The 16,462-nt window shown below is 40.8% G+C and overlaps 1 protein-coding gene across 4 annotated transcripts; it reads right to left on the reverse strand.

The window, feature by feature from the left end:
- Positions 1-677: 677 nt before the first annotated feature.
- rbpms2a (RNA binding protein, mRNA processing factor 2a) lies at positions 678-15,260 on the reverse strand. 4 transcript variants are annotated; one of them, XR_004204819.1, is made up of 9 exons: positions 14,702-15,255; positions 7,181-7,258; positions 7,002-7,040; positions 6,682-6,744; positions 6,013-6,163; positions 5,157-5,305; positions 1,974-2,046; positions 1,675-1,727; positions 678-1,594 (listed from the first exon to the last, which is right to left on the reverse strand). XR_004204819.1 is itself a non-coding variant. In XM_020456021.2 (8 exons), exons 1-7 carry the CDS (start codon positions 14,756-14,758, stop codon positions 1,981-1,983), a joined length of 603 nt encoding a protein of 200 aa, XP_020311610.1. In that variant the 5' UTR covers positions 14,759-15,260; the 3' UTR covers positions 678-1,727; positions 1,974-1,980. The 4 variants fall into 4 exon arrangements, 2 of the variants coding, with proteins under 2 accessions (XP_020311610.1, XP_020311609.1); XR_002251768.1 differs by having other exon boundaries at positions 5,142-5,305; positions 14,702-15,241; XM_020456021.2 differs by having other exon boundaries at positions 678-1,727; positions 14,702-15,260.
- Positions 15,261-16,462: the final 1,202 nt, after the last annotated feature.

Raw genomic sequence — 16,462 nt, forward strand, 5'->3', positions numbered from 1 at the left:
AGAAATATGAAATTAAGGTACTCACACAGTAGTAGCCTTCATACATCAATGGAAAAGGTGAACTGTGCTGAAGTTCAACTGCAGCCTATTGTTTAAACCATGGTCCAGGTCAGATCACTAAATATTTAGCCATTTACAATTGTGAAGTACCTTATTTTTTGGCTGTGTCAGGAGTATGAAAGCATCAGTCAAGTTATTTATTCTGCTAATTATTTTAGATTGCAAACACTCTTCTCACTAACAGCATCTTTTTACTATATTTTCCAGTAAAAAAAAAGCCTAATCGTGGCATATCCCCCATTTTCACAAATTAGTCTGCTTGCAAGTCAACCACTACATCGTGCATATGCACGGTTTAAAGTTTGCGGGGCATTAAGCACATTCTCACATCAGTTTTTATTAATGACAACTTTTGCGTGAACTGGCACATGTTTGAGTAGATTTTTTAAAGTTAACATTGAAGTCCCCAGAGCACTACAACTGCTCCTACGCATTTATTATAACAAAGACCCAAAGGCTAGAAAGAGAGAAATACAAGCCAAGGACATCATGGGGGACCACCAGAAACCAAAAGTGCCCAATTCAAAATGTACATTTATGTTCAGATCCATCATGTTCCATCCTTCAGTTGAGGTAACATTTGATCACAGTCCCTTGTTTAAAAAAAATTAAAACGCTTCAGATCAATCCATTTATTATCCAGTTTCACATTCTGAATGATCAGCATTTTGTTTTACAGCAATCTCATGTTAGCAGTCCATGTACAGTAGCAGTTCTGACTGCCACGGTCAGAATATTTCAGTATTTAACACCAAGCCAAAGAAAATTGCACTTTTGTTCTACTTCAAAACAGGATATTATAGACAGGATTCAACATCCATCAAAAATAACACCAAAGAAACCCACAAGGGCAGACTAAACATCAACTTATACAGATTACTTCTTTAAATTGCACAAAAATGCATAAATACTCATTACACAAATGTACAAAAATACTTGTACTCACTTTTTTGTTCAAATATAATCTAAACAGACAGATATTTTGGCAAAACTGGGTCGTTAGAGGTTGCATTCAAAAGGTCCAAGGTTAGAGACAGCGTCAGCATTCTTGGACAGGTTTACAGATCAGAGGAAGAAAGAAAACCCAGTGCATACATTATCCATTCTGAACAAAGAAAAAACAAAAATGACAAGTAACAAGATGTCTGCATCTACTTCGCAGGTAACATCGTAAGCAACTCAATCCAAGGTAATCTTCAAAGAAGCGAGACTAAGAATAATGAAAACATACTGTTGGGGTCCGCCGAGACCTCTCGCTATTATGGCAACATAAGCAATATGAAATGACAAACTGTTTGGATTTCTAATTCATGCCGAATACCTCAACATGGATTGATTGTTGAGTCCCACCCACATCCAATAGAGAGCAGCTTGATAGTTTCAGCACAGAGTTAGGTCCACTTCGAGAAAAGACTGCACACTTTTTTTGGGGGGGGGGGGTACCGTTCAAAGGCCAAAAAGTCAGATGGTCTTCTGCTTCAGATTGTCGTCCGCAACATGTTTCCACGGTCTCAAAATCCTCCTCTCCATTTTTCTGCGAGGAAAGCAACATCGGTAATACACCTTAATGTCCGTTAAATAAACCGGATTTAAATTCAATCGAGTTCAGAATACCTTTACTCTGCTCTGAGGGGAAAAACAAAAAACCTTCAGGTACTGAATGGGATCTGGGGAGAGCGAGAAAATGGTTTAAAAACATTGTTTTGCAAGTCCATACAAATTAGCCAACTGAAAGCCTCACGTGTGAAAGAAAGCTCAAGAAATAATGACATGGGCTGAGTCTGAAAGGACACCCACCCTATTCTCTTCAGTGCACTACTTCCTATTTAAGCCCTTGTCAAAAGTTGTGTAGTAAGTAATAGGGTTCGGATGCAGACAGTTTAGCTAGGCTTCTCGGGATGGGTCATACTTACTAAACACTTAACAGAACTGACGGGATTTCCATCCTGGTTGTGAGGTTTCGGATGGGGACGGGTACCAACGCATCTGGGGAATACAAAGCAGACTTAGAGGGCACTCCAGCAGAAAAGCCCATGCTTGGGTCATGTTCCGCATTTCATTTATTAGACAGGGTAGTCTGTCCCTGTTGGTCCGTTTTCTTCCATGTGCTGCCTAATGAACACAACCCAGGTGAAATACTGGCCTAGTATTCTTCTGATCATCTTAACAGAGACAAAATTACTTTCAGGGTTACCAAATACTTGGTTATGTGAATATTGCTTCAGACATTCAATTGTTAGAGTATCCATTGTTTGTTCGGTCAATAAATCTGATTTACACAGCAACAGAGTGCTCCTTTTTCTTTATTCTCCCGGATAGTCACCAGTTGAAGTATCCTGGAGTAAGGAATGTTGAGGTACTAAAAATTGGGGAGAACAGCATAAATAATCAAAACAGGATCTAGTCTGGGGGTGCTCCAAGTTCAAATAATTGACTTTCACTGACAAGACATTTAACCTACAGTACAACTCCACACGCCAGACAGCATTAGTGTCAGTCTACTCTACAAACCAGCCACTGAGCTGTACAGGAAAGCTACTGTTTTCAGACCCAATTTCTGTAGCTTTCACCACATCACCATTAGTTGTTTTCCTGTCCCCCATTGGACAGTGCCACACATCAGACCTTTGTGTTCCAGCCAAGGGCACCGGTAGGAGAACACCAGACAATGTGTTCAGCACTTCCATACCCTGTGGTCATGTTGCATTCTTTTTTTCCCCCTGGAACGCGCCCCTCAGAATGCCCCACATTCCTCGGGCCCCGCTGGGCTTGGAAAATAGACTTAACAATTAACTTCCTATGCAAATAGAATGAGAGGGAGCCTGTTAATGTATGAGGGAGCCCATCAATGAGCAGCCACCATTGTTAGGTCAAAGTTCAAGTAGCAGAGCTATTAGCCACAGGGGGAAGTTTCCCCCAAGGAACAGATATCAGGAGGCTGCTGAGGGGAGGACAGCTCAAATGCTTGAATGGAGTAAATGGAACGGAATCAACACCATTGCATCTATTCCATTCCAGACATTACTAGGAGCCCGTCCTCCCCAATTAAGGTGCTACCAGCCACCTGCAATACAAATCTAGGGGATCAGCATCTCCCCGTATCCTAACCATTAGTGGGGCAAATGCAAAACTGTCTCAAGATCAGCATCACTCTATACCTACCAACTGTGAGGGAGGTGGTTTTACTACAGTAAACAGAGCTACAGGGTGTGCAGGCTTTTGTTCCAGCCAGCACTAAACAAGGCAGATCTAGCATCAGTTGTCTTTTCAATCATAATGAAAAAGGGAGGGTGAGGCTGAGCTATATCCCAGATACTCGGGTTCACAAAATGTTGTTTTGGTGCTGGGCTGTTACTCGCCGTTTATCATCTATGCATAGTCACTTTACCCATAAGGTACATATTACGTCAATTACCTCTCCTAACCTGTACCCCCGCACATTGACTCTGTACCGGTAGCCTTGTTACTTAAAATATTTACTAATTGTTTTTTTTGTTTTTTACTCTTATGTTTCTGAAAACGGCATTGTTCGTTAAGGGCTTATAAGTAAGCATTTCAGTTTGTTGTAGTTGGCGCATGTGACAAATAAAATCTTATTTGATACAAATGCCATGTAGTTCTCCAGGACCAAGGTTGGTGACTACTACGAATACACAGCATCTCATAAGTGAACTTGTGGAATTTGGGGGCTTAGCTCTGCAGGCGCTACACATTACATAACAAAAGGCCCTCTGACCTAAGACTTGGATTACCTATGCACATTGAGGGGAGTGAATGATGCATGGATGCCCTCTTCACCTCACTGAACTTTACAGTTAGCAGATACTGAGATTTGACTGCACTTTCACCTTTAAATGGTCTCTTTTGCAGCCGGCCATCGACATGATATACTGTGGTTTCCAGGAAGGTTTCCAATTGGTGTGTATTCCACAACTATTAAGGGAACGGTTAGTACAATGCCACCCATGGAAAACTGCAATTGAATGTGTGAGTGGGAAAAGACAACTGCATTCCCTTAAACCAGAATATTGGTAAAAGCAAAGGGAACAGCTACAGGAACACAACATGCCCAAGACTTCAGGTACACTGTAGCCCTGAAGTACAGAGTCAGGTTGATATGTGCTGGCAGGTAGAAAACAGTCAACCCCTACACAGCTTTGACCTTTAACTCGCAGAGTTATTGCTACGGCAATTCACAGGAATGCCAGAGCCAACTAAACGATTGGTCTGCTCACCGAGAGCTGGTTCGCAGGACAACCAGTCACAACAGATTAAAGGTTTACAATGATCATCATTTAGAGTCACACCACTCTAGTCACCAGAGTGATATGAGACATTCTTATACTGTAAGAAAATAGAATGTATGATATCTTACTTGTGACAAAGCCATCAAGATGCAAATCCAGGGGCGAAGCAAGCAAATTAATTTCATTCAACAGATGTCCTACACAAGAAACGAGACACCCCGTATTTAATGACACCTCATAATTCCATGTATCATACTTGAGGGTCAGAGTTCATTGTGAATAAAACAATGCTCCATCTGAGCAGTGCGGTCAAGACTGTCCTCACTCACTCGTTTTAAGTGGTCATAGAAACAGCCAAAACAGTGGAGAGGCTTGGCTAACGTTTTACAGGACTTTATGGGCAACAGATTCACTCAACGACCAATACATAATCCAACCTGAGAGCCAATTAAAAACAGATTTTCTCTGTTGTGATCTCTTAGCAACGAATCCCGTGCACAGGAATGTTGTTGTTGAGGAATTTTACGAAAGGAGTGAAGCAGACAGAGGTTGGACCCTTATTTTACTCCACTGGTGTGGTTTCTTACCGTATGTAAGACAGGCAGTCAGCGGGCTTGGCAACAAGCCCTCCCAAATGCACAGAATGGATCCCGTCATGTTGAACACAGTATCAGGTTGTGCATGTTTAAGGGTGGATGAGCTCACTACTGGTTCCTTATGTCAGATGATTGAAATGGAACTATCAAGAATGATTATCCAATCCGCGATCATAAACTACACATATAGCAAGGGATGGTAAATGAGAGAGAGATGTTGAAGGGGCAGTAGACCCACCGGTTGGTCCCTCACCTGGGCGTGTAGGGCTGCGGCAGCAGCGGCAGCGGCCGGGTAGGTGAAGGCAGCATGGGGGAGCCCAGGGGGAAGCTCCGTGGTGTACAGTGGGTAAGGGGCCCACGCCTCGGGAGAGGCCGGGATCAGTGCTGCCCCTGTTAGGTCATCTATGGAAAAAAATATGCTCAAATGCATAGTAGTTCTGATCTCAATTTGCTAATTTCTTGGAAGGGGGGGGGGCAAAAAGATAACTTTAGCGTCTTCTCATTTCAAAAGCATTTGCTCCCTTTTGGTGCCTACTAAAAAAGTTGGAAAACATACCGGTTTTAATTTAACGGAATGTGTGTGAAATCAAGTTCCCAACCAAATTGTTCACACTTGTGTAAATATGTTAGATCTTTGATCCATGAATAAGGGCAGGAGGATGTATTGGGTCAAGTATTCAAACTGGATCCATGTCCTGCTAGTCTGAATAGAACAATTCTTTCACCGTGCCTTACTTCTGGGGGACCCATCAATGAGGATGAGAGCAGAGACTATTTAAAGTGTGGATTTAACAGTGTTTGGGGGAGCAAAGTGCAGGTGCATGGGATTAAAAACCCTGGTGCTGCAGATTAATCAATAACCACTGGAGGACCCCTCTTAGTCCTGGTTCCAACAATCGTGGTGAATTTAATTGAAGTGGAACATTGTGCACTACCTAGTCGTGCCTGACCAGCCGAGATAAAACTACAATCTACTTGAGGTGTAGAGGCGAGTTAGTTGATCCAGCATTGTCTGTAGTGCATATTCTAAAAGGAGAGGGGGGAAAGGAGGATTGGGGGAAGCCTATGTCCGTGTGGTGAGTGTTTCTAGGGTAGAGCCGCACACTTACATGGGTCCCGTGCAATGAAGTGTGCTCCTAGAGCTGGGTGGATATTTGTGGGGTTCGGTGTGGCCATCAGCTTACTCTTTGCCATCTTCGTGTTGGCTTTAGCGAACTCTAAGCGCAGGGTCTGGGGACTCTCGGGGTCAAAACGGATCCCCTAGAGAGAGATAGTGAACACTGTAAGGGGGTGGTGGGACTATACTCTGAGAAGAGGTGCAAAGTGCTCTTTAGTCTGCTCACATGCATGCAGGTCAAATTACTGTACCACGGTAACTCTTCAGAAGAGCCCATTGAGGAAAACACTTACATAGGGAGGGGGGGGGGGGGGGGTAGAGCTTCTGGCCAATATGGAAAAGGAGGCCTTACAGTTGACTGGTTATACATGACTACATTAGTTGAACCTTCAAGGTAATATATATCACAGTAAAAACAGCCATCTTGTCACATTTCAACTGCATTATGGTAAGTAGACAATTGACTCTTCTTCCATAGTGGGCAGTCGTGACCCAACAATCTTGCATATTGGAATTGAAGTCAAGGTCAACATTCAGTTCCTATGTCAAGGTGTAAACCTGCAGTTCAGTATGAAAACAAATCCCCAAAGGTTGAAGAGGATTACTCAACAATTCAGGGATAGCCTCACGGCCACTTATTAATGGCTGAATGACTGCTTACGTTTAACGCGTTCTTCGCAGCTTCAGCACCTGTCCGGTTGTCAAAGGTAACAAACCCGACAGGCTGGAAGAGAGAGAACAGAGCATCAGAGACAATACAGGGAAAAGACTGATGACTCTTAGATTGGCTAAAAAGGTACACTGTTACATTTCCACATGCAAACAATGGTGTCTGTTAGCGGCAATAACGAAGGAATGAACCAAAGGAAACAGCTAATATTTAGGCTACTAGAGAATCACTTGAAGGTATCAAATTGCAAGTCTACAAGCATTCTCGCTCCCTTTGTACCTCTTATACCTCAGATATGGACATGGTCTCACCTGCTTTGAAGTTAACTTAATAAGGGATCCTTCATAACCCTGTAAATGAAAGTAAAACCACAAACACCATGTAAGTCACTAGAACACCGAACTTGACAAGCTGGACACTTAAGCATGTCAATAAGGTGAATCAGGAAAAAAGTAATAGTTCAGACATTTGACAAAATATTCTGGCCTACCTTGAATGGTCTGAAGAGCAGGTAGAGTTCCCGTGGCTTGATATCAACTGGAAGGCCGCTGACAAAGAGAGTTCGTACCTGGAAACACAAAATGCTAACTTGAGACACACGCTACTAAAAAAAAAAAGTCAGATGAGGTTGCCATAGTAGGGTATAAAAATCACAAGAGATCATCCAAGAGTGAGGGTTGAGGCAATATGCATACCCCCAATTTAAAACCTGGCTATGCTAGTTAGCTTTGATTTTGAACACATTTTGTCCTGGCAACAGGACTAATGTTTTTGGGGTTCAGAAACCAATGTTTGAGTTTATTTGATCTTTAAACTAAGCAAGTCAGTTAAGAACAAATTCTTATTTTTCAATGACAGCCTAGGAACAGTGGGTTAACTGCCTTGTTCAGGGGCAGAACATGTGTACCTTGTCAGCTCGGGAATTTGATCTTGCTGCAACCTTTCAGTTACTAGTCCAACGCTCTAACCACTAGGCTACCCTGCCACCCCGAGTGAGGCAGGCATGGGATAGAATGAAAAGAGCAAGACTTAACACCCTTAAAGAAACAACCCTACTTTGATTCAAATTTGAGCTAAGTTTATATGTTCAATAGTTATAATTTGTCAATGTCCTTTTTTATTAGCTCAATAGGTCAAGTAGCCTATTTCTTATGTAGCTTCAAATTCCAGATAACACAACTTATGTCAGAATGCATGAAGAAGCCAACCAATGCACATGAGAAGCAGAGTTTACTAGCTGAAGCACAGACGCCTCAGAAGAGGTGTACATTTAATATTGAAAGCGAAAATCTAGCAATTACAACTATCAGCATTGATACAATCATTTCAATCACAACAATGAATACAAGTTGAACTTCAGGCTTAATTTGGGTACAGCTTTGAGCCTTTAACACTCACTCGGCACCTTAAAAGGCTACAGAAGCGTGTATATTGCCTTGTGTGAAGTCACCCGATCTGTTTAATTTCAGATTTTCCATTCTTACCTTCTGTAGCATTTTTCACTGAGGCTTACTTTTGAAAAAATGACATTTTCATAAATTTCACTGGTATACGTACTTGTCATTCCTAACTTTGGCTTTTGATGGGCTTTGGGAAAAATGTGCAAGTATCAGAACACTTAATACAGGTATTCAGAGACTTCTGCCAATGTACAGCTAATCTGTGAGAATGTTTTTTTGCACTAGATAGGATGAGAACAAGTGAACGGCAGGCTTTCGAAGGAATAAATGTGAACACCACCTAGGGCTCATATTAACAGGCCTTTTGGGGAAATTATGGCAACTTCAGCCAAAGGGAACTGATACTTGTTAAATTGAACCTGCCGATTAAACACAACAAGGGTGAATGGCATCTCATTTTAGACCAAATGGGCGTCACAGATTTCAGACAGATGTGAGGAATCAAGAAAAAAAACATTTAGAAAGGCCATTTCAGAACCTAGCCAAGTATATGGTCGAGGTTCCTGGACAATTAAAAAGGGAGGCTAAGGATGCGTGCACGCACACACACAAAAGGCAATACCAAAAGATGTGTTTTCCTTATTCAGGACAGAGGGTAATTTCCACCAATAAACTGGAAATTACTCAACACTTCAGACACCATGAGTATACTATTCCTGGGAGAACACAATCAAGTGATTTTCTAACAAGGGTAATTACGATAGCAGCAGTAACTAACACCCATCTAGCAATTCAGAGAAAAAAGTACATCTTAAAGCTGGAATCAGTAATAGTGAAACTGCCGCCAATTTCCGATATTACAAAGAAAACAATGAAGACTACTTTGCCCTCAGAAATCATTGCATGAGCGATAGAACAGCAGATTATGTATTGCGCATTTTTTTTTTTTTTGCCACAATTCTAAAATGGTCCTCCCCTCAGTTTCGTAAAAAAAAGTGTTGGGGTGAACAGTGCGCTGTTTCCCGTAATGTGGATTCCAGCTTTAGTGCGTGCAATGCTCAGGTGGTAAATTAAAATACAGATCTCATTGCAGTTTGTGTAGAAATTCACAAGTGACATTTTGCACACATTTTCTACTCAATTAAAATAGGAAATGGTTGACCTTTCCCCTAGGGCCGACACTTGGAGAAAGGATTTGATTGGTATGAGCAATACAGTGAAACTTCTCCCTAAACTACCAGGGGGAGCATTTACCATATTTCATCCTTTCAGATCTCCACAAGTGTTTAGTTGTCTATTTGGGATTGGGCTGTAGGCTACAGGAACTGAAGCCTTAGAGACTACCTGTACACTGGAGGATATTCGCAACAGTAAGCCCTATGAAACAAGAACAGTACCACTGGTCCAAAAGCTGACTTCAGATCACCGAGGACAGGTCTGAGGATATAATGACTACTAAATTTCATTTATCCGGTAAGACAAAGCATAATGAACTGAAATCTAGGTGTTAACTTTGAAGTAACATGAAACTCACCAAAATATTCATATTCATCCAATTATTCTAGTCACTTCATTGGCTTTTGACAAAGAACCAAAAAGCTTACAGGGCCTGTAACATTTCCATGAGCAAGGTCACAATAGCCTCAGCACAATGGGTAGCTTGAACTCAAGTGGAAAACAAATTATACTGCCTCCTACTGGAGGATTTTACATTGGTTTTTGTAGGCATAATTGCTTGACAGGGCTGGCAGTGGCTTCAAGAGTTTCCATTGGACCAAAGCTGTGCAGTTTCATCACTGTAGCAATATATTCAAGGGCCAAGGCTGGACAGTAAACATGCAGATTAAACGATATACAGTACCACTCAAGTTTGGAAACACTCATTCAATTATTATTATTTTTTAAATATTTTCTACACGGTAGAATGAAGGCATCAAAACTATTAACACATGGAATCATGTAGTAACCCAAACAGTATTTAACAAATCAAAACGCATTTTAGAGTCTCCAAAAGTAGCCAATCTTTGCATTAATGACAGCTTTCCACACTCTTGGCACTCTCAACCAGCTTCACAAGAAATGCTTTTCTAACAGTCTTGGAGTTCACACATATGCTGAGCTCGTTGGCTTCTTTTCCAACTCATCCCAAACTGGGTTGAGGTTGGGCGATTGTGGAGGCCAGGTCATCTGATGCAGCACTCCATCACTCTACTTCTTGTTCAAATAGCCCTTACAGTCTGGGAGGTGTGTAAGGCGATTGTCCTGTTGAAAAACAAATGATAGCGGGACTAAGCACAACCCAGATGGGATGGCGTATTGCTGCAGAGGTAGCCATGCTGGTTAAGCGTGCTTTGAATTCTAAATAAATCACTGACAGGGTCACCAGCAGAGCACCCCCACAGCTCCAAGCAGAGTTCCGTTCATCTACCCTGCGTCTCACAAAGACACAGCGGTTGGAACCAAAAAGGACAGATTTCCACCGGTCTAATGTCCATTGCTAGAGTTTGACACAAGTCTCTTCTTACTGGTGTCCTTTAGTGGTTTCTTTGCAGCAATTCGACCATGAAGGCCTGATTCACCCAGTCTCCCCTGAACAGTTGATATTGAGATGCGTCTGTTACTTGAACTCATTTATTTGGGCTGCAATTTGAGGCTTGTAACTCAAATGAACTTATCCTCCGCAGCAGAGGTAACTCTGGGTCTTTCCTGTAGCAGCCCTCATGAGAGCCAGTTTCATCATAGCGCTTGATGGTTTGTGACTGCACTTGAAGAAACGTTCAAAGTTCTTTACATTTTCCTGATTGACCGACCATGTCTTAAAGTAATGGGCTGTCGTTTCTCTTTGCTTATTTGTGCTGTTCTTGCCATAATATGGACTGGGTCTTTCATCAAATAGGGCCATCTTCTGTATACCACCTCTACGTTATCACAACTGAGTGGCTCAAATGCATGAAGTAAAGAAATTCCACAAATTAACAAGGCGAAGTTAATTGAAATGCATTGCAGGTGACTACCTCGAAGCTGGCTGACAGAATGCCAAGAGTGTGCAAAGCTTTAATCAAGGCAAAGGGTGCCTATTTGAACAACCGCAAATATATTTTGATTTGTTTATTTCATAGTTTGTGTCCTCAATATTATTCTACAATGTAGAAAATAGTACAAAGAAAAACCCTGGAATGAATAGCTGTCCAAACTATTGACTGGTACTGTACACAACCGTTCAAAAGTTTGGGGTCACTTAGAAATGTCCTTGTTTTTGAAAGAACATTCTGTCCATTAAATTATCACATTGATCAGAAATACAGTGTAGACATTGTTAATGTTGTAAATGACTATTGTAGCTGGAAACAGCTGATTGTTTATGCAATATCTACATAGGCGTACAATCAGCTGATTCCAGCTACAATAGTGATTTACAACATTAAACATCTCTACAGTGTATTTCTGATCAACTTGATGTTATTTTAAATGGACAAAATGTGCTTTCAAAAACAAAGAATTTCTAAGTGACCCCAAACTTTTGAATGGTAGTGTACATCTAAAAGGAATCCCCACTAATAGATAGCCCTCATTAACATTTGTCATTTAGCAGGACTTACAGTAGTGACTGAATATATTTTTATACTGGTCCACCATGTGAATCGAACCCACAACCCTGGACATGCTCTAACAGCCACGCCACACAGGACATGTCATTCAGTGCATTCGGAAAGTATTCAGACCCTTTGACTTTTTCCACCTTGTTATTTTACAGCCTTAATCTAAAGTGTATTAAATTGTCAATCTACACACAATACCCCATAATGAAAAAGTTCAAACAAATTTTTAGAAATAAAAAAATGGAAATAACACATTTCCATAGGTATTCAGACCCTTTACTTAGTACTTTGTTGAAGCACCTTCGGCAACAATTACAGCCTCAAATCTTCTTGGGTATGAGGCTACAAGCTTGGCACACCTGTATTTGGAGAGTTTCTCCCATTCTTCTCTGCAGATCCTCTCAAGCTCTGTCAGGTTGGATGTGGAGCATTGCTGCACAGCTATTTTCAAGTCCCTCCAGAGATGTTCGATCAAGTTCAAGATTTTCAAATCAAGGATCTCTACTTTGCTCCATTCATCTTTCCCTCAATCCTGACTAGTCTCCCAGTCCCTGCCGCTGAATAACATCCCCATAGCATGTGTCCACCGCCACCATGCTTCACCGTAGGGATGGTTCCAGGTTTCCTCCAGACATGATGCTTGGCATTCAGGCAAAAGAGTTCAATATTGGTTTCATCAGACCAGAGAATCTTGTTTCTCAAGGTCTAAGAGTCTTTAGGTGTTGTCTGGCCACTACCATGAAGGCCTAACTGGTGGAGTGCTGAAGAGATGGGAGAACATTCCAGAAGGGGAACCATCTCCACATAGGAACTCTGGAGCTCTGTCACTGACCAACACCTCCCTGACCAAGGCCCTTCTCAGTTTGGCTGGGCGGCCAGCTCTAGGGAGAGTATTGGTGGTCCTTAACTTCTTCCATTGAAGAATGATGGAGGAAACTTCTTGTGGACTATCAACACCGCAGAAATGTTTTGGCACAGTTCTGGGGAAGAGTACCTCGACACAATCCTGTCTGAGCTCTACGGACAATTCCTTCAACCTCATGGCTTGGTTTTTGCTCTGACATGCACGATCAACTGTGGGACTGCATGTGCCTTTCCAAATCATGTCCAATCAATTGAATTTACCACATGTGGCCTCCAATCAAGTTGTAGAAACATCTCAAGGATGATCAATGGAAACAGGATGCTCCTGAGCACAATTGAGTGTCATAGCAAAGGTTCTGCATACGGATGGATGTAAATAAGTTATGTTTAATATATTTGCACAATGTCTAAACCAGTTTCGCTTTGTCATTATGGGGTGTTGTGTAGATTTTAAAAAATATATAGAAAGTTATCAATTTTAGAATGAAGCAGTATTGTAACACAACTTGGAAAAAGTCAAGGGGTCTATAAACTTTCCGAAGGCACTGTATATCACATTGAAGCCACAATCTCAAATTAATTTAGCCAAACAGCAGTATCACCACTTTTTTACTATAAAGCTAAGATGGGGCTGGAGAAACTACTCAAATTCATAGATTGAACTATGGATGCAAATAATGAAAATTCATGAGTTCAAGTTTAACACATTGAAGCTAACAGTATAAATGGTTTACAATGGAGTAAAACATTTCAATTTTCATGGGGTAATAGTTGTCCTATTAAAGCTCATTCGGCGTAGCCTACAATTGTTTTTTTAACCTTTATTTAACTAGGCAAGTCAGTTAAGAACAAATTCTTATTTTCAATGACGGCCTAGGAACAGTGGATTAACTGCCTGTTCAAGGGCAGAACGAGAGATTTGTACCTTGTCAGCTCGGGGATTTGAACTTGCAACCTTTACTAGTCCAACGCTCTAACCACTAGGCTACCCTGCCGCCCCAAATAACATTCTTCAAGAAACTATGGGAATATTTCATTATAAACTGGGTAGTATAAGCCCTGAATGCTAATTGGCTGACAGCCGTGGTATACCACAGGTATGACAAAACATTTGTTACGTTGGTAACCAGTTTAATTGCAATAAGTCACCTTAAGGGCTGTATCCAGGCATTCAGCGTTGTCGTGTGTAAAACAGCCCATACCCCTTGTGCCTTATTGCTTAAATTACCATTGAATAGCAGTAATTGCAGAATGTTCCAGTAGGCCTACTTGTAGATTATGTGCAGTGTGTATTTTGATTATGCATTACCCTCCCCATAGTAGTGAAATAGCCTCCAAAACCCTTCAAACACGCTGTATTTAATAAAAACGCAGTTGCAGCCAATTCATGCTTTAAAAAAGATTGGGGAATCAAATGTTAAGCAATTAAGGTATCAATTAGGAATGGAAGACTTAAGCTGAACATACATCCCACACAATCGAAATTCAACCTTTTTTTCCTGAAATGCTCTCAAGGTCAACGTTGACTAATAAAACGATGAGATTTCCACTGTTTGTAAATAATATTTCGACTTCAAAAATCCTCCCTTTAGTTTGCAAGTAGTGAACTCTCGTAAACTCAGCCTTTACAAGACGAAAACATTGTAACTCACATTGAAGCAATATTTGTGGTTTGATCGCACACTGGCTTTCCCACAAGGTAGCCCTACGTTACAGGTGTGTCGCATAGTGTCAATCCACCTAAAGAGTCAAATGCGATACTAAAAGGAAACATGTTTTTGGTCTACTTACGCTATAATATCCTTATCCAATATATTAACTTGGTCAAAAATAAAACAAAGTACTATGTTGAAGTGTGAAAACAGTGAATTCGGAGTAATTTCTTTAAAAGTAGCCTCATTCCTACTTTCAAATCCAACATTTGGATTTATATGGCGTAATTTAAAAGGCCTACAGACGTGTAAGATACAACGAAGCTAGGCTACAAAGGAAGATACATGCGCTACAAGTTTACACACTATGCAAATCAGTCTTAAAAATGGAATAAGACTTCTTGGAATCCTCAGACCTGAAAAAAGCGATAAACACAACTGACACGCTCAATAAAAATGTGTGCAACAAAACACCAAGGACTAATCTTCCCCTTACCTCCTCTTCCAAGGATACAACATTGTTGTTTGGCTCAGAATCAGATTTGAGACTCATTGTGTGACTTTTGCGCTTCTTTGTAGAAGACAAAAGTATGGTTTCCCTGTTGGTAGATTTTTCTCTAAAGTGCTTTAAAGTTGCGGAAGAAATCTTGGTGCCGTTTCGTGAGACTGCAGTAAAAGGGTGACCAGGTGAAGCCGTGCTGGAAAGCCAAAAGTATCCAAGGAACCACAAAATAAGTTAAACTAAAGGTGAAATAGTGGATAGGTGCACTGTGAAGGTGAGAGAAAGGTTAAAAAAACAAGTGCTCTTGTTTCCCCCTTGCTCACATCAAGCTCGTTTGCGTCAAATTGAAATAAAGAAGAAAAAAAATCGACCTAGGAAAATCTTTAACGTGAGGTGTCCACGCCGTTGTCCCTCGTCCTCTGCTTTGCAATTTGCTCATCAATTACATTAAAAGCCAAAGCGAATGACTTGCACTCATCTCTGATGGCTCTCAGCTTGTCCAACAAAGCCCAACCCACTCCACCACGGTCAATCACTGAGCTACTTCAAAAAGGAAAATGAAAGGTCCAATGCAGGCGTTTTTATCTCGACATCAAATCATTTCTGGGTAACAATTAAGGACCTTACTGCGATTTTTTCAATTGGTCAAAATTAAGCTAAAAAATGATTTTTAGCAATAGCCATTTCTCAAGCAATCATTTTGCTAGGAGTGTCTAGTAGACCATATTACAAAAAATCCGATTTAGCATAATTGGATTTTAGTAGTTTATTTCGTTTAACATATTTTGAAGTAAATACTAATTTTGTCACATTTATGTGGTAAAAGGAGGGCAGTACACCAACATTTGAAATGTACTGAATTTTATTGAGAGAAAAAAGCGATCCATCCATTGATCCTAAGAGACATTACCAAAAATGTGGCTCAGTTTCCATTAGTTACTTACTCCACAGCCAGCTTTAGCGTCACTAGTAGTGGATCGGTAGGGTCTATGGCAGGATGCTTAAAACATTATATCCAAATCCTCAGTCCCTTCAAACCAAATGTTATAGCAACCCAAATACCACAACAAGTTGCACATATAGAATATTGGAGGATATTATCGATATTCTGGTATTTATATACTGAACAAAAATCTAAACGCAACATGCAATAATTTCAAGTGAGTTAGAATTCATATAATCAGTCCATTTAAATAAATTAATTCGGCCCTAATCTATGGATTTCACAGGGCTGGGCAGGGGCGCAGCCATGGTGGGCCTGGTAGGGCATAGGTCCACCCACTGGGGAGCCAGACTGTATATCTAGTCAAAATCACTGATACATGTCCCCCTCCACCTTCTGAGGTTATGTATAATTTTATATTATGTCTCCAGAGAAACCTGGATTATAATATATACTTTAAAAAATATTTACCCTAGAATAACTACTTTTCTGAGAATTACACACCAATACAGCTCTCTATGTATATTCAGTTGTATCAACTTTGTCTACCATTGGCAGATTTTTAAATGCACAAAAATAAGATCATTTTGGTTTTGCAGACAGTCATACGATCAGGTCAAAATCACTGATGCAGGTCTCCCTCCACCCTCTGGTGGTATGGATAACTTGTCATTATGTCTCCAGATTAAAATAAAGGTCCTGTTTATCAAATTACTATAGGTGGAATAAGGTGTTTTTGTTATTGGCGTCAAAATGACCCCAGTATGAGGGTTAATAAAATGCTTCTTTGCACATAATTGATTCATGGGAAA

Source organism: Oncorhynchus kisutch, linkage group LG22 (genome assembly GCF_002021735.2).
Source record: "Oncorhynchus kisutch isolate 150728-3 linkage group LG22, Okis_V2, whole genome shotgun sequence".
Lineage (NCBI taxonomy): Eukaryota > Metazoa > Chordata > Actinopteri > Salmoniformes > Salmonidae > Oncorhynchus > Oncorhynchus kisutch.

What these genes read in the sequence shown, in the direction of transcription:
- rbpms2a (XM_020456020.1), bottom strand. Translation starts at nt 14,758, where the DNA reads ATGAGTCTCAAATCTGATTCTGAGCCAAACAACAATGTTGTATCCTTG. An exon ending in TGCTCTTCAGACCATTCAAG is followed by an intron (nt 7,041 to 7,180) that starts GTAGGCCAGAAT and finishes TTTCATTTACAG; the next exon opens with GGTTATGAAGGATCCCTTAT. An exon ending in CTTCATTGCACGGGACCCAT is followed by an intron (nt 5,306 to 6,012) that starts GTAAGTGTGCGG and finishes TTTTTTCCATAG; the next exon opens with ATGACCTAACAGGGGCAGCA.